The sequence below is a fragment of the Oryzias latipes genome, chromosome 17 (assembly GCF_053564925.1).
Source record: "Oryzias latipes strain Hd-rR chromosome 17, Olatipes_Hd-rR_3.1".
In the NCBI taxonomy this organism is placed as follows: Eukaryota; Metazoa; Chordata; class Actinopteri; order Beloniformes; family Adrianichthyidae; genus Oryzias; species Oryzias latipes.
The window spans coordinates 18,409,610-18,433,510 of NC_136253.1; the positions used below are offsets into that span (position 1 = coordinate 18,409,610).

A 23,901-nucleotide genomic window follows, 5' to 3' on the forward strand; every position below is an offset into this window, starting at 1 on the left:
CATGTCGTGTTATATACATAACAAAAAAGTGTGAAACAACTGAAAATATGTCATATTCTAGGTTCTTCATAGTAGCCACCTTTTGCATTGATTACTGCTTTGCACACTCTTGGCATTCTCTTGATGAGCTTCAAGAAGTAGTCACCTGAAATGTTTTTTACTTCACAGGTGTGCTCAGTCAGGTTTAATTGGTGTGATTTGTTGCCTTATAAATGGGTTTGGGACCATCAGTTGTGTTGTGCTGAAGTCAGGTGGATACACAGCTGATAGAGCTACTGAATAGAATGTTAGAATTTGTATTATGGCAAGAAAAAGCAGCTAAGTACAGAAAAACGAGCGACCATCATTACTTTAAGAAATGAAGGTCAGTCAGTCCGAAAAATTGGGAAAACTTTGAAAGTGTCCTCAAGTGCAGTCACAAAAACCATCAAGCACTGCAACAAAACTGGCTCACATGCGGACCGCCCCAGGAAAGGAAGACCAAGAGTCACCTCTGCTGCAGAGGATGAGTTCATCCGAGTCACCAGCCTCAGAAATGGCAGGTTAACAGCAGCTCAGATTATAGGGCAGGTCAATGACACACAGAGTTCTAGCAGCAGACACATCTGTACAACAACTGTTAAAAGGAGACTGTGTGAATCAGGCCTTCATGGTAGAATATCTGCTAGGAAACCACTGCTAAAGAAAGGCAACAAGCAGAAGAGACTTGTTTGGGCTAAAGAACACAAAGAATGGACATTGGACCAGTGGAAATCTGTGCTTTGGTCTGATGAGTCCAAATTGGAGATTTTTGGTTCCAATCACCGTGTCTTTGTGCGACGCAGAAAAGGTGAACGGATGGACTCTACATGCCTGGTTCCCACAGTGAAGCATAGAGGAGGAGGTGTGATGGTGTGGGGGTGCTTTGCTGGTGACACTGTTGGGAGTTTATTCCAAATTGAAGGCATACTGAACCAGCATGGCTATCACAGCATCTGTTCCATCCGGTTTTCGTTTAGTTGGACCATCATTTATTTTTCAACAGGACAATGACCCCAAACACACCTCCAGGCTGTGTGAGGGCTATTTGACCAAGAAGGAGAGTGATGGGGTGCTGCGCCAGATGACCTGGTCTCCTTAGTCACGGACCTGAACCCAATGGAGATGGTTTGGGGTGAGCTGGACCACAGAGTGAAGGCAAAAGGGCCAACAAGTGCTAAGCATCTCTGGGAACTCCTTCAAGACTGTTGGAAGACCGTTTCAGGTGACTACCTCTTGAAGCTCTTCAAGAGAATGTCAAGAGTGTGCAAAGCAGTAATCAAAGCAAAAGGTGGCTAATATGAAGAACCTAGAATATGACATATTTACAGTTGTTTCACACTTTTTTGTAATGTATATAATCCCACATGTTACTGATTACTCTTCTGAGACAGACATGAACATTTCCACACGTTTCTCTCTTGCTTAAACTCTTAAAGTTAAAACCTTTCCAAATTCCAATCTGACAGAATCTGCAAAATCTGCCTGCAATTGAATATTTATGTAATTTCGATAATTGCATTCTGTACAGAAGACACGGTAAAGGGGAGATTAATTGCCAAAGAACAACAGCCAATCAGGACGCAGAAGAAACAGCCAGACCACAAAAGATGAAAAGCGATAATATAGTGAAGATTACAAATCATTGAAGAAAAAAGGTGAATGACCCCATTCCCAATGTTAAAGTGCCTAGGATAGCACAAGGGTTAAAAGGTGGTTGTTCCTTTTTTGCATCCATCTATCCATCCATCCACATCTACACCTGCTTTGTCCTAAATGGGAATGGAGGGTAGGGTTGCTAAAGACTATCCCTGGTGTCTTTGGGAAAAGGGAGGGTAAAACCAGGATGGGTCGCAAGTCCATCCCAGAACTTGTATATTAAAAGATTTTATATATATATATATATATATATATATATATATATATATATATATATGAATCCAAAGATCTCCAAATGGGATATTTGTCCAATGCATAAGGCCAACTTTGGCAACAAACATTGCTACCTAAGTTGGGAAAAAGACATAGCAAAAAATGTATTGCTGAATTTATTGCTCTGCTTCTGTTGTTTATAGCAGTATCTGCTTTAAATGAAGGCGATAAAACACACGAGCGCGGAGGCAACAATTTATGTAACGCCTTGATTAATGGCTGACATGTCGTTGTTTCCATGTAAAACACCAATCAGTGATAGACGGCAGCACAGGTTCTTCTGTATGTGGCAAACGTAGAGAACGTATTTATCTTCTCCTGACGGAGACCGCTGTCGCTAAGGAATTAATTAAATCAAATTCAGTTAAGCTACATTACATAGCAACAAAAAAGCTAACAAAATCAGAGATCATTTTAGAATGTTTCAAAATAAAAGATTTTGATTTTAAAAAATATTTAACATTTCCAGTAAAGATTTTGTGTGTTTTTATCTTTGCTAACGGCATTAACTATTAAAACAACAATATTAAGGTAAGGAGAACACTAAAATAATACTCTATCTTGCTAATGCTTTATTATCATTATAATCAGAAATTACTAAATATGAAAAAAAAATTGATAAAGAAGTTTTTTTTTACATGAGGTTAGACAAAAGATGCTTTTCAAATTCAAATGAATTGAAATTGGCTCTACCAGCACAGCTCTTGTTTAGCATAAAATCAAAACTTTTTTTCTTTACTTTTACATATCTGTTTAACGGTTTAATACCATTCAATTTGTCTGTATGGTCTAAGACATGGTCAAATATGTCAAATATTATTTTGTGTTTTTATTCTTTTCAGGTAAGGCTAAGTTAAGTGAAGTTCATATTTTAGTGGTAGGTTACAAAAGCTATAAATGGCATGAAGGGGTTAAATCTAGAGAAACACTCAACGCCTGTCTCCAGGTTTTTGTATCTCTGTTTCATAAAATCACACCATCTCTGGTTTAACACTTTGCATTCTTGGTGTCCTCCTATTGTCCTGTCAAACCAAAGCAGGTCCAGTTCCGTGGTTCTGGTTCTGCTGGATATATTTTTCTGTTTCCTCTAAACTGTCGCTATGCCACTCTGTCAGAATCTGTCGGTTACTTATCTAGACGATGTTTGGTTTTATGTCATTGCATTCACAACAACAGCCAACTGAACTGGAATTAACTGGATTAAAATGAATTCTAATATAACTGGATTATGTAAATGGATTATAATTTGTTTGAATTGGATTATACTGAGTGTGATTGGACTAAACTGGACTCTAATGGGCTTTTTTGCGCTTTCTGCAGAGAGCACAGAGCTGACTTACTTAGGACTAAGGCTCAAAAGAAGAAGTTAACCTAAATTTAATTAAAAAAACTGTGAAACTGATCAGTGTGATAGAAAAAATAAATAGCTTTGTTTTTATTTAAGCAACTGTCAACAAGTTAAAATAGTCAACAAAATCAGAATTTTCAGATGATCAGCTGTGATATACTAAATGCTCATCTGCACATTAAAAATACAGACATTTTACTACGGACTAAAAATTTGGCAACAAAAGGCTTATAAAGAAAAGTTGTTGTTGTTAAATAAAAACCTACAGTAGTATTTGAGGAGATAAATTTCCGCATATGTTTCAACAGACAATTTTGGATGTAAAACAGATTCCAAAACAAAAATGTAAAAATGAAGCTAAAGAAGGCAAACAAAATGTTCCTTTTAAAGTTAAAGGTTGTCACAAATCTTATCCCCTGGGGGAGCAGTGAGCTGCACACACTGCGCTCAGGAACCATTTGGTGGTCTTACCCCTCATTCCAATCCCTTTATGCTGAGTCAGGCTGGGGGGGGGCTGAGTCTTTGGTATGACTCAACCATAAATTTGAACTCAAAACCCTATACGTTCTAATTCTATGTTCACATCGGGCATGTGACAGGTGTTTGATAAATTCTCTTCAAAGATCAATTTTCAAACCGTTGGCACTGTCACGGTGGTGGGGCTCGAGAGCCGGTAGGACCCAGAATGCAGAGGCAGGGGCACGTGGTTCAAGGGCAAGGGGTATAATTATAACAAAAAACGCTGCCGAGCAGGATGACAAAACCAAAAACTCACTGTGACGTGACGTGGCATGAGACAAAGAACAAGGAACATGGCATGACAAGACATGAACACCAGAACAGGAATAATGGACCAACCCAGGAGGAAGGCAGAGACAAGACTTATATACAGACAGGGCAGACAAGACACAGGTGGACACGATCAGGGCTGAATGGGAACCAAAGGAAGTAAAACTCAAGAAACCAGACAAGACAGGAGACTTTCAAAATAAAACAGGAAACAGAAACAAGACAGAACAAGGACCAAAAACAAGACAACAAAATCAAATCATGACAGGCACTTCAGTGATTTAAAAAGGACGCCATCCATACATCCCGCATGCAGCATAAGGAACATATTTCAAAAAGATCAAGAGAATCTGGAGAAATCACTGTGCGCCAGGGATAAGTTCTATTGCAGCTCTGCAACAGTAAAATACAGACATGATTCTGGAATGACATCACAGATTTTACTGCTGATAGAGCACCAGGAGTATTTGCGTAAAATTCATATGTGTTAGCAAACATGGCAAATAGCAGGAGAACCTCCTGCCAAGATTTGAAAATGTTGTTCTTCACTAACATGTTTGCTTCACGAACAGCACTCCAAATCATAATTAAAACAAGATTCTGCTTGGCAACTTTTAAGAAGCCTTTATGGGATCTGTTATGTTTTACCTTTCTGTGGTAGTAGAAGAGTCTCTGACCCAAACCCCATTTTACTTTAAACCTGTGCCCTGTATGATGGGTGACTATAAGCAAGAGAGTGACCGCAGAATTTAAAGTCCAGAAAACATCACCCAAGCATTGAAACAAATTGAACATGTACTAACACTCAAAAGCTTAAAATATTTTAGTTTTAAACATCTAAAAGCGAAAAAAACTCTTTAATAAAGAATTCTTCTGGTGGTTGTTGGACGTCTAATGTGCTCCTCAGTCCTGACAGACCTCCTCTGTCACCTTGCTCTCCTCAAAACCTTATTCTCCACATTGAGATCAAAGTCCCACCTGGCAGTTACTCTTTTTACTGTCCAGTGATTTTAAGTCATTTCAAAACGAGCCTGGTGTAAATTCAGCCTGAGACACTTTTCTCCTTTGAGGCAAAGACATCAATAGTGGAGAGAAGCCAGGACAACCGAAACCGCGGGACGGATCAATAGTGCAACAAACTCTGTAAAGATAAACTGGAGAGTTGCCTGGAAACATCCAACTACAGATTTATAAGGGGATGGCAAGGGGGGGGGGGCACTTTGTAAAGCAACAGGGGCAAGAGCAACAGGCGGTAGGGAGGAAAACAGTTATGAAGGCTGGAAAGATTTCACAATTTTTACATTATAAAAATGAAAATACACATTGTGAGTTTAGTTTAGCAATAACAAGAATAAATTTCCTCTCCTTAGTACGGCAGGTTTGAACGCTCACCTGGTGCAGATCAAACAGCTGGTTCTAATGGAAGTGAACTCCGCTGGAGGTCAGAGTGTGACTGCAAACTGTCCCAAAGACCAAAAAGGCATGAACTCCGTCAGGGTTGACATAAATGCTCTTCATTATGAGTGATTGGGAGTGACATCCTGGACTAGTGAGTATTCTGTCACAGGGCAACACAACATTGGAGTACCTGGATAAAACCCAAGAATGCAAACATGTGATCATTGGCATTCCAACCAGTGCCTTCTCGCTGGGAGAATGCTAACCACCACACCCCAGTGCAGCCTAAAATTATAAATTAATCATTAAAATCGCTTTCAAACAAGGTTACAAGAGTAAAATACTGCCAAAAAAGTTTCATTTTAATTTTATTGAGTTTAAAATAGTTGATTATAGTCTGGACTTGAATATTGTCATACTAATAGATGTTCCCGTGTCAGGGGCATCCAGTTTTAATGTTAAGTCAATGTACGGATGCAATCGGAGATCCTGCTGCGAGTTTGGAGTACTTTTTGAGAACTGCTGTGCATCTAGAGTTCCAATATCTTAACTTTGGGCAACCAATCAGGGACGCAAGGACTGTGACATGTTGATAATGTGGAGTCCACCCTCTGATCATTCTCCTTCTGAACTTTTTGATATTTGTCTTTGTTTGTATAAAGAGAATCATAACAGGTCCTCTGATTTTTGTGACTGCATGTCATCAAACTGAGCCACAGAGACATGGAAGTATCGATGAATGTCATTCAGATGCAGCTTCTGCAGTAGAATGTAAAGCGAAACATGGGGACGTGATTACAGATGCTTTAGTAGAGCTCTTTAAAATAAATCAACCTGATCTCTCAACATCAACCGTGTCTTCCATGCACTGACTTTATATGAGATACATAAACATATAGAAGCTTCCATGTAGTGAAAGCTAAAAACAATTAACAGTAGCTCCTCCCAGACATATTTATGAACACGCTTTCGGACAAGTGTTGAGCAGAAAATTTGATTTACATCAAAAGAGAGGGAACAGATTCCGAATTTAAAACGCAAATCGCATTTGGTTTAAATGTAAAATACAGGAGATTTCATGGCAGAAGTTATCAAACACCTTCAAAATTTCCCAGACTGCAGTGAGAGGTTAACTCGATGAGTGGGGCAAAAAAGTATTTCATCTGCCACCATTTGTGCAAGTTCTCCCACTTAAAAAGCGGAGACAGGCCTGTAATTGTTTACCTCAAGTACGAGAGACAAAGTAAGAAAAAATAATCCAGAAAATCACAGTGACTGATTTTTAAAGAATTTATTTATTCATTATGGTGGAAAATACGTATTTGGTTAATAACAAAAAGGAATAACTCAATGCTCTGTTTTAAACCCTTTGCTGATGTTAAAAACACCAATGAATGATTTTCGTGCAAGTGAGTCTTTAGGCAGAGTCAAGGATTGGTCGGCTCAACATTTTAAAATTCTGAATGGGTAGATCTCAACTGTACAGTTTAATCACAACACTTTCCTGATGGACTCAGTCCTCAGACATCATGTGTGATCTACAGTTATCACCTTTGATGTCTCTAACTGTAGATTTTAAACTTGACAAGGAGATAAAAAGGTCTCTTTCTATTATCTTTGGCTTTCATCCTGTTCAACTTTTGATCAAGTAACGAATGGCTTCTTTCATCTATAGGCTGCTGTAACCTTTTGTATCAGCGAGTAGGTCAAAATGCCCTTTAATGTTTATGGTTGATGCAGAATGCTCCTATTTGGCAGTGAACCAGAAAACATGAACATGTGACAGCAATTCTTGTTCCCCTTAAGATTTTACTGTTTGCTGTCAAAACATTTCATGAACTGGCTCCCCAGTATGTCTCTGACCTTCGTTTAATACAGAGACTGACGCGATCATTGAAGTCAGAGGGGCGGCTCTGAGCTAGGAGGGGTTTTGAAACCAGCAGAGGGCTTCTTCGTAACCCTCGTAACCCTTGTGCTATCCTAGGCACTTTAACATTGGGAGTTGGGTCATCTAGACCCACTAAACAGTGCTCTGAACTTTTTTTCTTCAATGATTTGTGATCTTCACTGGTGTCCATGGATTACATGAAATCCTCTTCACCTTTATCCACTTTTGTCATGGTAGGGATAACCCGTCAATGTAAGGGTGGGGTCATGGGATAGCACTTAAAGTTCCACTCTGATCATCATTTGATCCATTGTAAAGAGTTCCCAGCTGTCTTCTAATCATGACTGTGGCGTTTGTAGCCAGAATTTTACAAACTGTGTTGCTTCCTATGGATAGTTTCTGCAGAACAGCTGGAGTTCATTAGAAAATCCCCTCTGAGTTGTGAATTGTTAGAGAAAGCCCGCCCTCACTTCCCATTTCACGCTCTGCTGCTGTCTTATAGCTTACAAACCCAACCTAACATTATCGGTGCAAAAAATATGGCAGGCAATATTGGAGCTATCTGGTCGTGCAGTTATAATCCAGATGCCAGCTCAATGGATTCATCAGAATGGAGCAGAGCAGGGAGCTTGCCGTTGTAGCTTCTACGTCACACATACAAGCTTTTTTTTTGGCAGCTCCTGATTCACAACAATTTGAATGGAAAAATACTCAGAAATGCCATATTAATCCTAATTGTCTTTATAAATGTCCTCCATCATCAGAGAAAGGTCTCAAGAACATGTTAAAAACACCAAAACACAATTTTCACAGGAGTGGTCTTGTTTCCCTTTTTCTTAACTTTTAAAACGAAGTTGTTGTTAAGCTGGCTTTTAATTGCACGTGGCCGGATCTCCAACTTTACCAGACAAACTGGATCATTTAGAAAAGCTAAAACACTGATTTCTCAACTTTTTAAATACAATTTTAGAAATTCAAATGTGCTCCATGTGACAAACGTTGCTAATTCTTGCAGATCTTTGTGTGCACTAAATCATTTTTATCATTAGCTTCTTAAGGTTGGTACTAAAGCCAATGTCACACAACCACTATGTTTGTTTTGGTCATACGTGAATATACAAGGAAAAAGTGAGAAAAGTTGTTTTCTTTTCGTGACATTTTCACAGAAGTATCACAAATGTGAGCGGCCATTGTGCAGTGGTAGTGCGGTCGACCTCTGATCGGAAGATCGCAGGTTCTATTCCCGCCTTTCCCGCCCATTTGTCGAAGTGTCCATGGGAAAGAAACTAAACCCCACCCTGCCTCTGGTTGAAGGTTGGCGCCAGTGTGCCTCAGCGGAGCCGCCATCAGTGTGTGAATGTGTGTGTGCATGGGACTGTAACTGTAAAGCGCTTTGGGCCTTCAAAGATGGTAGAAAGTATGTAAGTATGCGCCATTTACCATGTACCATGTTAAAACCACAGAAGAAGTACAAATAAACCACACAAAGAACACGTATACCAGAATAGAAAATGAACCGTGCATAATTATTTCACTTTTAATATGCAAATCACTAGTAATTCATGCGTCAATTACATAATTAAAAATACCCATTAGCCAAAGCCTTGAATAGAGATCTGCGCAAAACAACAAATGACGAAAGCAAGGCACATTTACAATTACATGTATCACACATGTATCACAAAAGACCGAAATTTCATACGTGCAAAATGTACGTAGTGGCTGTGTGACATGACTATTACATAATAAGACACAGTTCTATGTTGTAGCTTCAGCCCACATTAATCTTCTCTTTTGTTTGCCAGCCAGTAAAACACACCTTTTCATGTGACCTCACTCCCATAAAATCGTATTAGGTCCACTTCAATTCTGTCTCTGTGCTTTAACACACATCTCAAGCCCCGACTGTGTGCTTTACCTGGTAGCAGTAAGTTTTCAGGGGTGCATTGGTATTCTTTAAATTCACTAAGGCTTCTTTTCTAATGATGAGCTGCCCCTTTCTTCAGAAATAAAGCAGAGGCCTATTTAAAAAGCAGCACAGTTGCACACCGTTAGTCTTGCAAACACAACGAAGAATAAAACACACACAAACACAATAATTCTTAAGTGTCATTGAATAAAAGCCAAGGATGAGCAAAAGGCAACTGGCTAAAACGGACTTTTCAAAGAGCAAATTTAAGGGGTATTTTTGTTTGTAAAAAGGTTTTAACCCTAAAACTGTTGTTACAAAAGGAGAACTGTGCAGTCCACTCAAGCACTAAGGGGTTAACAGTCAGACAAAGGCCAAGGATGGAGGCAGAAGCAGCTGTATGGGAACTGCGGCTCGCACAGTGCCAAACACCATAGAAACCACTACCACAAACCTGGGAGAAGAAGCAGAGTGTGGGTGAGGACGGAAAACAGGCGCCGCATTTATTCAGCACGCCAGCATCTTGTGAACAACTTCAAAAACAAATCTGACAGATTAAAATGCAGGAAAATGTTTTCATGTATTGTCTGAAAATGTTTTTACACATTAGGCTCAAAAGGAAATCTGTTGAAACACATGTTTTCTGTAGAGGGCTACAGCTGTGGCGAGCGCGCTTCCCGCTTGCAGTGGTAAGACACAAACAGAGAGCATTTGAGAAGCACACAAGACGCAAACACCACCTCTGATAGGAGTCTGCAAAACCCCTCATCCCCTTTCCATCATTATTTAAACTCTATCAGGTGACTTAAGGGAAAGAGGCGGCTTCATTTAGCCTCTGCCTGACTTTGTGAGGCTAAGGACTGAAAGGCACTAAACAAACTCAGAGCTTCTTTTGATGCCCATTAATGGTGTGTTCAAAATGCTACAGAGAAGAGCCATGACAATGCCACTGCAATTCATCAACAGTTTCATCAAACTACTTTTACTTAACCCTCAAAATGTCAAATATCAAAGCCATTCTGATCATGTGACAAAGTTCTAAAAATATGTTTAAAAAGTATGCAAAGCCTTTCCAAATTTCACAGTTAAAGAGATTGTCTGTGGATCAGAGGAAAACCGGTTGCTGGTTCAAGTCTTACCTGTCCAAGTCACATGTTGATGTTTCCTCAGAATTGTAAGTTACCCCTTTGGGTTAAGAATAGCAGCATATCCTCTCCCTATCCATGTATGGAAATGAGAATGTTTGAGTAAATAGATGAGCATTTGTGGGTTTGGGGTTTATACAAATCTACTCTCTAGTTCAGGGGTCGGGAACCTATGGCTCGCGAGCCATATATGGCTCTTTTGATGGTCACATGTGGCTCGCAGACAAATCTTTAATTTTACTTTTTTTCATTAGACCAGTCCTTTTCGGGCGCGATGCGATGCCAGAGGCGCGCAGTAGTAGCGGTGCTTGGAGAAAAAACTATCAGTTTACTATTATCTATTTCACAGAGTTTGTACCACCCGGAAACCTGTGAATTGCCGTGCCTAAAACTGCGCGCTCTCGTCTCTGAGAAAGAGCGCGCAGTTGCGGGGATGGGAGTGTGAGGAAGAAAGCAGAGGGTGGGGGTGAGGGGTTGTGGGGACAGGCTGCAGGTGAATCGCGCAGGGTTTGTAAAAACGTAAAACCCCGCTGCCCGTCACTCACTGCAGCGTGTGAGTGTGAGTTTGGCTCCGCGTCTGCATGTGAGCAGTCTGTCTCACATCTACACTGTCAGAAAAAAGGGTACGGTTGGGGTACGTTTGTGAACACTTAGGGTACAAATGGTGAATTTGTACCCTAAGTGAGTCATAATTACACCTTAGGGTACTCATATGTACCATTAAAGGATAAAAAAGGTACAAATATGTTTCCAACAATCAGAGGGCCCATATTTGGACCCTTTATTCCACAAACAAAGGTACAATCACTTGTGTGACAAAAGTAGTAATTCAAAGTGTATGAAACGTCACCCAAAATCATTTAATACGTTGTTGGTTATTTGGAAAAGATGCACAAAATAACCAAATATATTTAAGAGACCACACATCTTTTATGACTAGTTCTGAACAGTACACAAGCACATTATATTTTATTGATTGTGCAGAGCATCAAGATAATAACTTTTAAACATGTATTAGTGTGAGCCTGTTTTTTTTTTTTTACTTATATAAGAGCTGTTTTAAGTTTTGCCTTTAATGTAGAGCAAAAGCACAATGTAGACAAAATTATTTGATGTTTTTAACCTTATATGGTGTACTTTAATTTGGCCTAAGTTCAATTTAAATTTCTAGTCTTTGAGCTGTTAATTTAAGTTATTTTTTTTCTAATCATACATTCTCATGAAAAAGTAAATTTCTCTGTTACTACGTTACATTAAGTGTACATATTAGTACCTTTTAGCTTTTGTACCTACACAGGAAAAATGAGAGAGTACTTTTTTCGGAGTTACCATCAGTAATTTTTATTTAAGTAGGTGTAAAAACGTAGTGGAAATATGTTGGAGTAAACCAGCGAGACCACGCCCACTCTACTTTCTTAAGTTTCGTTTCTTCCGCCATTTTGTTATCCCGCAGCGGCCGGAGGAAGATAGAGGCTGTGACTGAGGTAAGTCTGCTAATTGCTCAAAAATAAGTTGGAAACTTGTTTTAAGCGGGTTCGGTTATTTTATCTGTAAGGAATAACTTTTGTGTAGTGGAATGCTGCCATTCCACCGTGTATGTGCCTGTGAGGAGATTGCAAACTACGAGCAGGAGTTTGCTAACGGTTAGCCTCAGCCGTTTGAAGTTCAGCTAAATGCAGCCATTAAATAAATTAAGCTGTTGTTTTTATTGGTGTTGTACCGCGTTCCGTTAAATACATTGAAATATATACATTTTATCACTAGATAATTCTGTCGCCGTTTTACCGATGTACGCTGGCGTTGATGCACCGGTTGTTGTTGCCTACCCCCCCCCCCCTTTTTTTTTTTCTTTCTGTCTTTCTTAGTAAGGAAGCCAGCTACTTTTGAAACGACCAGCTCCATAATTCCTACTGATATTTATCAGGTCCGTCGAATTCAATGCGTTAATCATTTTAATCTGTAATGTGTAGGAGTCCAATAACTTTATTTTTATTTTTTTTACACCGCAGTATGGCAGTCCTTCCCATTTATATGTCAGCTTGCCGTAGCTGCTGTGCGCGCGCAGCCACCATTTGTCGAATGCAAGACAGTGACAGAGACTGTTTAAGTTGTCATGATCGTTCATTGTTGGTCAAGCGAAGTTTACACTGTGTTGTTGATTTTGATCATTCTCCTGCAGAGATTATTTTTTTTAAATGGAGGTCCGTGATTCCAGATACTCGTCACGATTTCCCATACCAAAAACTCATCTATAAACCAGGAAACAATATTTTTTTTAAATGAACTTCCAAGAAATAAATCTGTAGGCCCTTAGAAGCGAGTGCATTGTCGTCAGTGTTTTTTTTTTTAGCAGTTCTGCAAATTCTGCAACATTGCTGTGGCAGCTAGTGTAAACTATATATTTCCCATTACTATTTTAAAATGTATTAATTTATTTGGAACATGGCTTAGATCTGAATAAATGCTGTGTTGGTACCTTTTGGTGTTGTAATGTTTTTTGTTTTTTGTAGTATATATATTTTTGTCCCCACCAGGAAAGATGCAAGCTGTGCGTGAACATGTCAAACGCCAAAAAAAAAAAACGATTTGAAGGTCAGCTGACCTTCAAATCGTTTTGGGAATGCGGTGAGTGGAAACATCCCAATTTCCAGCATTTTCCTTTACAGGAATCAGTCAACTTTGTGGATAAACTGTCAGCTGTGATGCAAACAGATTTTTTTAATTTAAAGATAATTTCTGTGCTGTATTCTAACATAATTTTGCTGTGTTCACAGCTGCCAAATAGTTCAACATCCCAACATTGGACTTGAAAGTGTTTGATGACTCAAAGACAGAAGTTGATGAGCAGGTTTTTGATCTCCTGTTGAAAAACCCAAACCTTGGTGTGTTGGAAATTTGTCTGGCCGAAGATACAAATCCAGAAGGTGAAGTTTTTCTTTTAAATTGTAATTTATCTATTTTGTTTTGAATGGTTTTGGGTAAATTCCCCTTTGATGCCTGAATTTATTTCCAAGGGAAATAATCTGTGTTTTTGCTTTCAAGTACATGCTAAATTAAGAACATTTTTGAGCTGAAGAGTTTTGATTGTATATTTGCATCAATAGGAGTCTAAGGGTTAATGATTTATTTGACAGGATAGTGTGGAGAACAAAACACGGGCAAATAAGTGAGTTTTATACCCTATTGCTGACTTAGACAAGATAATAAATCTGCTAAACTGTTAAGTTGGTCAGTATTTAAAAATCTTTGTTTTTACTTTTTTTGTTTTTGCTATCATACTAATTTAAATATTACAGTAACTGAAAGCTTTAATACTTTGACAGATCAGCCGAGTTGTCCTGCAAAGAGCTGCAATACCAGTTCAAGTGGAGATACTGAAGTGGACTCAGATGACACAATAATATTACAACACAGTCCTACAACAAGACGAAGAGTTGAAGACACCTCTCTTGCCAAAGTAAGTAAATAATCTTTTCACAAAGTCATTGCAAACATTCAAAGTCAGGCTGTCTTTCCAATTCAGTTTAGTTGTCAAACAGTGCAGTAAGGCAGATCATCCAAACTAGTTTAAAGTTTTCTAGGGAAACAGCAGATTGCACCGAGTGAGTCACAACACATTGAATACATTCTGGAATACTGTCCTCATCATACAAACATATAATTCTTCTGTATTTCCTTCAACAAAGCTCTGCATAATTAACAAGATATTGACTATACGGGCGACAGTGGCTCAGGTGGTTGAGCGGGTCGTCCAATGACCGAAGGGTTGGCGGTTCGATCCCCGTTACCACCAGCCAAAAAAATGTCGTTGTGTCCTTGGGCAAGACACTTCACCCTCCTTGCCTCCAGTGTGCCTCCACTGGTGTGTGAATGTGCATGAATGATCCCGGTGATGGTCAGAGGGGCCGTAGGCGTGAAATGGCAGCCACGCCTCTGTCAGTCTGCCCCAGGGCAGCTGTGGCTACAATAGTAGCTACCATCACCAAGTATGAATGAGGAGTGAATGAATAATGGACACAATGTAAGCGCTTTGAGTGACTTGAAAAGCGCAGATAAATCCGATCCATTATTATTATTATACTAAGACAGGCATTGATTATGCAGTTTTTGAGGGGGAAAAATGTTTTCTGGGACATGGTTTCTGCAGTTCAATTGGAATTCACCTTCAAGTTCTTGACAGGACTGTTTTGCAGAGTTAACCGGCCTTAATTTCCCATCATGCCATTGTTTACGCTCCTGTTACCTTACAGTCCCTCACAACCCCCAAGCAACAGAATTGGCGTGCAATATTGGAGCTATCCAGCCTTATAGATGTGAGCCAGATGCCAACTCAGACGAGGAGAATGAAGACAAGCGGAGCAGGGAGCTTGTGGCCTGCCAAATGTAGCTTGTACGTAACAACTACAAGCTTTCTCAAATGACATCTTTTCATCTGCTCCTGATTCATCCCAATTTGAGAAAATAAATATTCAGAAACACAGTTTTATTCTTAAATCTTATAACAAAATGTCATCATAAAAATGCTACATTTTAAAAAATAACTTTCATTGGAGTGGGTCCCCCATTTTTAACATGTCGCAGTATTTTTCTCATGATGGGCACGTTTAAAACTGCACATCTGAGTATTCACTCAAATTGGGATGAATCAGGAACAGACAAAATAAATGCAGTTTGAGGAAGGTCTCTATTGTGACGCACCACATGAAATGAAGTGGGTCTGAGTCCCTCTGCTCTGCTCTATTCTGATGCGTCCACTTGCAGACAAACAGATCCATTAACATCTTCATCATACTTGCCTGAGCTTGATCTACACTATGGCTGGAAAGCTTCAATATTGCTCACCATTTTGGTTTCACCACTAATGTTAGTTTTAGGTTGGAAGGACTGTAAGCTAGCGGGAGAGGGCGTAAACAAAGGGATGATCGGACATCAGCAGAAGGTAACTACTGTGTCAATAGCCCCGCCTACAACTCAGAAGTTAAATTCTGATCAACTCCAAACCACTCTGCACAAACTGTCTTTAAACATCATCTCAAAGTGCTTTAACCCCAGTAATCAGTGCTTGCAGTTGTATTTTTTATTATTAATATGGACTTTTAAATTTGATCCAATAGGTGGTTGCTGTCATTGGTGAGGATGCATCATCCGTTGAAGGTCATGTGAATGTCCTGCATATCCAGTACAGCAAGGTGCGAGAGGATATACTAAAGAAGTACCCTTTCTTGAAGACAACTTCAGGGGTCAGTGACATTTTAAATCAGTTCTCAGCTTAAAATGCATTTTGAATGTCAATATAAGCTGAGACATCTGCTAAAATGACCATTAACAGCTTTAACTCAATTGTAAAAACATTGTAATTTTCTAAACCCATATATAAATAGTCATTCAAGCCAAGTAATATTTATACAATGAGATCACTAAAGGGAAATGGCAATGAAAGAGGCAACAAAGAATATTAGAATGTTTTATGTCTTTGTTTGTTTTAGTTAAAGTGAATGATTAATTTTTTCAATTTTCAGTTGTTTGATGATGTTGACCAAGTGCATCCATCACCTGTCAGTTTAAGCCAGAGCTTCAAGGACGGCGTTTACCAGTGTTGTGCCAAAGGTGCTATAGCTTGTTCAAAGAAAAGCTCCATTAGCCAAAGTCTCCAAAGAAGCAAGAGAAGAGATGCTTGCAGAGGATCTACTAGGTATTGACATAAAACGTAATCTTTAGTGTGTTTTATAGTTCTTCTTTTTAGAATTCGTATCAATATTATCTTATCACATTTATGCATTTTATTATTTAAATTATGCATTTAAACTTGGTTATAAGTTTACTTTTTTATTATCTATTTTTAGAAAATGTAGAATGCAGTAAAAAGATGTGCTTAAAATGAGGTCTAGTGCTTCTTTTGTTAATGTCACAAGTTTTATTTCATGGTTTAAAAATGGTAACTGAAGTGCTATGTGCTGTTTACAATTGATCAAATGTTAAGGTTATAGTTACAATGAATGCAATGTCAACTGAAGGAAAAATATAGATTTTTCATTATTGTAAAATTGCTAATAATTGTAAATATATGCATCCTGTTGTGACACTGTAAAGCTTAAAACATTCATACTGTAAAATGTCAGAATTGTAATTGTTTTGAATGTTTAATAAATGTGATAAACAGTATACTGGTCTTTTAATGTGCTGTATCTGGTACAAATTTGCCATCAAAGGGTACAAACGGCTTGTCACTGGGGCAGTACCCTTAAAAGAACAAAGTTGTACCTTTTTTTAAAGGTACATTATGGTACCATAGCACTATAAGGTACAATTTAGTCCACAGAGGTACATATTTGCCTTTGAAAGGTACATACTGAAAGGGTACAGATACGCACCTATATGAAAGGGTACAACATTTGTACCCTTGAGGGTACTGCCCCAGTGACAAGCCATTGTACCTCTAAAGGTACAAATTTTGCACATTTTTTCTGACAGTGTACAGAACATTCAGACCTAAGATCCCGTTTAAAGTCTCAACGCCTGCATGAAGCAGAAACTCACCACGGATCAACCAGACTAGACCATCAACAAAACTACCACGAGAAATACTCATCATTTATTAGCAACAGCATAACAATGTTATTAAAAAGGATCCACAGACTTATCGTACTTTAAAAATGTTGAAATTACATCAAATGCACACATTCATTTGTATATTTAGTTTTAAAAATATTGTCGCGGACTGAGTTTAACTTGGCTGTCGGGCCGCGTTAAAAATTCTGGGGTTCATTGAAGGCATCAAGCAGAGATCTGATTGGCTCTCAGTTCTGTCGCTCAGCCTGTTGTTAGGTAATTTGGACCAATGGGGTTCAGCTATGGGCCGAATAAGGAAAATGGGAGGGGCTGGAGCGGGAGGGGGGAATATAAAGTTGGGAGAAACGCTCTCTCTCGTCTCGGCAGGAGAGATTCAGGAGTTGATGAATTAGTTGTACGGCGTTTGTTGCGGTCTACAGTAACCAGAATAAAGAACTTTAAAAGAGGTTAAGTCTCCGTGCATCAGTGTGGGAAAGAGACACAACATTATTGTATGGCTCTTTCGAAATTACATTTAAAAATATTTGGCGTTTATGGCTCTCTCGGCCAAAAAGGTTCCCGACCCCTGCTCTAGTTTCTTGAAGCTATATAACCTCTTTTTGTGATAGTAAAACCTGTCCAACACAAAAAGCCTTCAGCTCTAATCTGTTTGCTAAGCTGTTGGACAGAACAAGTTAAAAAAAATAAAAATAAAAAAATAAAAAAAAGATGAGCATTTGAATTAATTTGGCTAAACTAACAGATGAAGAGAAAAGAACATGCAGACTGGTTAAAGGGCATCTGGGAAATTAACAATAACTTGTCTTTTCCTACTTAAGAATATATATTAGGGCTCTACTGTTTGCACCTAAGCCATCACCTCCCATTCTCCAATTGGAAGCAAAATGTTGCAGTTTCTCAAATGGCCACTAGAGGCTGGTTTCAAAAGGGACCAATTTTAACAACTCCTTGTTAAAGGGCCAATTTCATGCAAAATCAACTTTTTAGAGCTTTTAAATGTATTATAATGTTAATTCTTCACAGAAAACAACCTCAGAGCGGTATCCTGCTCCATCCATGCAGGTCTGAGCATTCTTCTAAAGACCTGTGCTCTGAGCACCAGCCCCTCCCAATCGGCAAAAACGAGCGGGTTCTCAGATTGTGACGTATAAGTAAAACAACAGCCCCCTCCAGGAAGACTCTAGGCTACCAGCAAGCTCCCTAGGCTAACACATACACCCACTTTCTCCTTGGAGCTAGATCGGCTAAACCCTCTCATTTTATATGCACAATATGTACATCCATCTTTGGAAAAGTTCAGATGTTGTTTGTTTTTGTGGGCGAAACGCTGACGCGCTGCTGAGGCTCTAAGTTGTTGTCGTCATGAAACGGGCTCTGGTACCTCAGAGATCGAGTCATCGTACTTCTTGGAAGCAAAATGAACTGTGAAAACAACTCACATTTCATTAAAAAAATCTTTTTTTAGTGTGCCAAAGGTAATTGATGATCAGATATATGGATATAGTTTACTCTGAAAGGCTCAAGAAAAGCAAAGGATATGTTATTTATGTGTCGCCGGCGACATCGCCTGTGTTAAAGGGTTAATAAGAAAAATCCTACAGTAAAGCACATAAATCTTCTGCAGGAAGTTATGTTACGTCGGTGTATGAACGCCAAGCATCTTTTTCAAAGACCAGTCTTGTTTTCAAGTTGCATCAGTAAGCATTAAACTTCTGCAAAATCCCTGTGAATTACTTCACCGTGGAGATTTCAGTACTTAGCGGTCAAGAAACAAAAACGGCTAAGGAAAATGTCAGGGTGGAGTGATCACAGCCATTAAAGCTGTTCTAACGTTGATGATTTAATACTGCCCCCTAAAAGACTACATTTAAAAAAAGGCTGATGTTTTTTGCTTTTACGTTAAGGGAAATTCATGGCTAAAATGCACATTGCTGCAGTGCCCACACGTATTTTAACCCTAACCGTATCCCCGCCCTAATTATGTGCGAATAGTCACTTTCTTTCTTTACAAAACATGAAATAAAATGAAGTTTGAGTGCCAAAACAATACAATCTTACTTATTTTACAGTGTAACCTAGTGGTTACTTGGTGAACTGACATGGTTCCAGTTAAAACTGTGCGTGATTTTTGCGAGATGCGTATACAAATTTGTGGCTTCCACGACCATTTCCCGTATGTCCACATATGTCTAAGAGACTTTTCACTCATGTACCACTGATTTTTAACTTTTATCTCATGTATATGGTGAACATATCACATTAAAATGATGTCATTGATGCACGAATCACTAATGAATTGCATGTAAACGGTGCAATAGTCACACATGGTTCGTGTTGATTTATGTGTTCTTTGCGTGGTTTATTCGCACTTCTTCTGTGGTTTTAACATCGGTCATTTGTGGGACATTGTGGTGATTGAATGGTCAGCGGTTCAATCCCGGCTCCCCCCAGTTAACTGTTGTTGTGTCCTTGGGCAAGACCCTCCCTGCCGATGATGGTCCAGGTGATGGTCTGAGGGACCGTAAGCGAGTACTGGCAGCCACACCCCTGTCGGTCTGCCCCAGGGCAGCTGTGGCTACATCAGAAACTTACCATCACCAAGTATCATTGAAGAGTGAATGAATAATGAACACACTGTAAGGGCTTTGAGCATCTGAAAAAAGTGCAGATTGATCCAACCCTTATTATTATTATTATTATTATTATTATTATTATTATTATTATTATTATTATTATTATTATTATTATTATCATTATTATTATTATCTGTGAACATTTTACGTAAAGACCACAACTTTTCCCACTTTTTACGTATATTCACGTACGACCAATTTTCATCTGTGCAATATTTGTGACATTGCCTTAAGACATATGGACAATTTATCTTTTTCCTCTTGTTCTTAAGCAGAGGACCTTAAAATTCTCCACAACACTTTCCAACCCAAAATCTTCAAGCCAACAGCTTCAGTGATGAGCAAAGAATGATGAAATCCCTCATAAGAGCATTCCTGCCAACAGAGTCCCATCGGTGACACGCCTGCGCACTGGAGAAATGACTATAGGTCTCTGTCCAGCACCGTGACGAATGGCCAGAACCTGTTTGCAGCTTCATAACTCATTCACCCGCACTCTTTACGTTATGAGCATGCTCTAATGCAGGAGCAGCCCCAGATCAATAACCTAATTATCCATATAGCTTATGCATTGCAGTGATGCATCGTATGCCTCTCCTACTACTGTCTCATAAGAATTATCATACAAATGAGCGGTGATCATTTATTAAGCAAAGAGCTGCTGTGACCACTTGGCATGCTGCAGGGACATAAAGTATAAAATTGTTTTTTAAAACCCACATTAAAAAAGAAAAACAGCACAAAAAGGTCAAGCAGTCGGATCATAAATTTCATGCACTGCTGATGCTGGAAAGTATGAGATCAGGGAGGCAAAACACAGTTTTCAACGATCTAGGGGGTAAATCAGCACACCTCTGCTCGTACGTGCAATGCCGAAATGACACTTTATGACTTTCTAAACTCCACTTTCAGTAAAAGAAGTTTTTCTGAGGGCTTGAAGCAGCTAATGGTACACTCACAGCCGGCTCAGAAACGCACATTCAAGTGGACACCTCCAATTACCTTATGTTTACACCAGCTTCGGCAACTGGCGTTCGAGCAACCGGGTTCAATGAAAAGTCTGCGTAAAAACGCTCGTAAACCAATGTTTCGTGCTTCCGCATTCGGAACTCTCGCTTCTACATACAAACCGGCCATTTATTGAAAGTTCAACCAGTTAAACGTTCGACTGCTTGAACCCAAACAGCTGAACTATTACAAATCAGGAAGTCTGATTTGGAAGTGACATATGAGTAGCGTTCTATTAAAAAAAATGGAAGTGCCGACCATTTGAAAATTGATCATGGAGTAAAAATCAATAATTGCTGTTTCTGCACTGCCGGAATTATGTGACACCAAGTCTTTCATCGGAATAGAACTGTGAAAGAAAAAGCCTGAAGCAAAACCTGTGAGATTTGCACTGATTCAACATTTCCCACCAAGACTCTTCCAACTGTTAGTGGTGGGCATTCACTAGTATCAAGTATAAAATCAAAAGAAGAAGACGCCAATCCCCACCATTCCCTGCTTTGTCCAGTGTGAAAATATGAAGTGCATTCATGAAACCATGTAACGTGCAACACATGCCTGGTGTGTACGTAGCATGAAAAGTCCATGTAAAAGCACGTTTCGGGCTTCCTCGGTCAGAACTCTCAGGTTTATTAAATATGTTAGCAGTTCCATTAACATTTAGCAACTCAGTGGCTTGTGGTGGAGTGTCTGCCCTTATGCTATATTCACACCGGACTCAGGGACATTTGTTCATAAAACTTTGTGTTAAAGTGTAAATGCGTGTTTCAAGCTTCTGTGTTCAAAAATCTCGCAGAAGCCTACCTTTTTTGAGTTCCATTTTGGGTTCTATGTACAAAACGCATGGCCATTGAACGCATCAAACTTTGACCAATCAGGGACATGATTTTGGTAAAGACACAATGTTAGCGTCCTTTTTAATTCATGGAAGTTCATGCCGTTTGAACATTGATCATGGAGGGGAAGTGCCCGGTTGGAATTTTGTGACACCAAGTCTTTCATGTATCGGAATTGAGCTGTGAAAGAAAAAGCCTGGAGCAAGTTTTGCGAGATCTTCACCGATTCGATATTTTACACTAAGTGTCTTCCAATTGTGAGTACATGCGGTAGTATTGGGTGGCAACAGTTCCGTGTGAACACCGTATACTGAAAGCGTTTCTAAAGAATGCCACTCTTGATCGCGCATCACATGTGTGCATGTACCAAAAGGCTGTTGAGATCCATGAGACACGGCACTTTAACAAATCTCGACCGAGCTGAACTCTCCATAGCAACACACACAAAAGACACAAATCTATTTCCGAGCACTTTAGGCAGAGGATTAAAAGGAGAATAAAAACCAACAACCATCAATTATTTAAAAAAAACTTTGTGTTCATACTTACTGGCTGTGCGCGGTGCCAGCTGCAGCTGAAACTAAGAGGCTCCCACACCTTCCCACTCAGTACAGCTGTTATCAGACACCTACAGCAGTGCCACTCCTTCGTCATACACAGGGAGCCACAATCTGCCCCTATGCTGACATTTAATTGTTCAGCCAACAATTAATTGTTTACTTTAAAGGTGGTGCCTCTAGAATACGGAGGCCTAATGTGAGACCAAAAAAATTGAAGGTCTGGCAACAAAAGCAGATAGATGACCGATAGAAAATCCAAACCAGCACAAAGTTCCTCTTGGCACAAATCCTCCAGGAAACTACCACTGTAAGAGCAAATCTGTTTGCATCAATTGTTCTTCATTCTTCGTTCCAGAGAGCCAATGCAAACAAACAGCTGAGGAGACGATGAATGAATCCAAATTCACCCTGTAGTCACACTCTTTGCATTTGAAAAGAAGGACATCCATTCAAGAGTTAGAACGCCTCTGAAGCAAGTCTGTCTTCAGATTACGGATGGTGTTTCTGGTAAATCTGGGTGAATTGAGATTGTCACCAGAGTCACATGAATGCACACAAGGTAATTCATGCTGTGCCCGATTTCTCTATTCCCACGTTGGGGAAGGATGGAGTGAGCCAGAGCTTCTTGGGAACTCAGGTTTGGCTCAGCATACCACTTGGCAAAGAGTAGTCTATTTAAGTGTACTACAAGTATGCTTAGTCTATGCTAAAAGTGAGGTAGAATACTTGAAGTTTACTTTTTATATAGCCTACAATCTATGTATTGTAAACTTAAAATGTTCCAAATTTAGTCTAAAGACGTATTCAGTTAGTTAACTCCTTAAACTACACATACATGGTCTATAGTATACTCGCTATACTTTTTTTTATAAGATATCAAGCTCTTCTTCCTATTTTTTTTGGTAAATGGCAAACCTACAAAAAGGGTCCAGACTGCCACCTACCGTCTAGGGTGTACCAAATATTAAATAGTCAATATTACCTCTCTACACCTGGTAAGTACTCCATTTGTGCAATATTTATATGAACTATATGATGGCAGATATTTTTAATAATTTTAATAAACGTTTTAATGTTTTTTTTTTTCTCCAGAATATAAGTCGCAGAAGCAAAAAACTGCAAAATAAAGAAGAAAAAAACATAAATAAGTTGCTACGGAGTATAAATCGCACTTTTGAGAGAAAAACGCTTCTGAAGGAATTTGCCAAAATGCTGCATTCATGCTGAACACACATCAAATTCACGTCCACTGACACGAGTCAAATTCAATGTTCAATACCTGCCAAAAAATGTGTTCATGAACTTTATGCTTACGTCAAAAGCGAGAGGAGATACTGTCAAGTTTTTAGCCTCATAGAAGCATTGATTGTATATCTCATTTACAACGCATGGAAGACCCAGATGATGTTGAGAGATCGGGTTTATATATTTTGAGAAGCTCTACAAAAGCCTTAATAAGCTTGTTTCCATGTCTGGGATCTTGAGATAATTCAGACTTTTTTTCCGTGAGGTTTACCATCTATTGCAGCCAGGAGCTGCGTCTGAATGACAGCAGCGTCAGCATTACTTCTGTGTCTACATAACCATGACTTCCTGTCCCCGCATTAGTCGAGGAAGGAAAAAAAAAATGTTTATATGCAACTAAGAAAAATATCATAAAGTTCATGAGGTGAACAATCAGATTCTCCTCTATGCCTGTTTTGGATGGTGCTTCTTCTTCTGCATTGCTGTAAGTAGCAAATACTGACACTCACACCTACAGTGCCCTCTAGTTGTTTATTAACCGCTGAAGTGCAATAATTGACAATATAATATATAACTGGACGAATCGCCTGGAGGTGACCCATAGGAAATGCCTTACTGCTAC

The 23,901-nt window shown here is 39.2% G+C and overlaps 1 protein-coding gene and 1 long non-coding RNA gene across 8 annotated transcripts in view; one reads left to right on the forward strand and one right to left on the reverse strand.

Annotated features, from left to right (window-relative positions):
* Nucleotides 1-23,901, reverse strand: part of kcnn1a (potassium intermediate/small conductance calcium-activated channel, subfamily N, member 1a) — a 97,211-nt gene that overhangs the window by 57,684 nt on the left and 15,626 nt on the right. The window contains exon 1 of one of the 5 annotated variants that reach the window (XM_078934815.1): nt 22,024-22,117. The exons of 3 other annotated variants lie outside the window; for them this stretch is intronic. Coding sequence is in view for 1 of the 2 variants with exons in the window: in XM_078934816.1 (XP_078790942.1) it covers nt 4,074-4,127 (54 nt within the window). In the remaining variant the exon portion in view is untranslated. Of the gene's footprint in view, nt 1-4,073; nt 4,367-22,023; nt 22,118-23,901 lie in introns of those variants that run through there. One more of the 5 variants, XM_078934816.1, reaches the window with a different exon arrangement.
* On the forward strand, nt 11,069-16,589 carry LOC111949042 (uncharacterized). Of its 3 annotated transcripts, none has more exons than XR_013650622.1 (6): nt 11,069-12,351; nt 12,962-13,052; nt 13,202-13,351; nt 13,751-13,884; nt 15,542-15,667; nt 15,947-16,589. It is a non-coding gene; the product is annotated as an uncharacterized LOC111949042 (long non-coding RNA). The 3 variants fall into 3 exon arrangements; XR_002875060.2 differs by having other exon boundaries at nt 11,069-11,911; XR_002875062.2 differs by lacking the exon at nt 12,962-13,052 and having other exon boundaries at nt 11,069-11,911.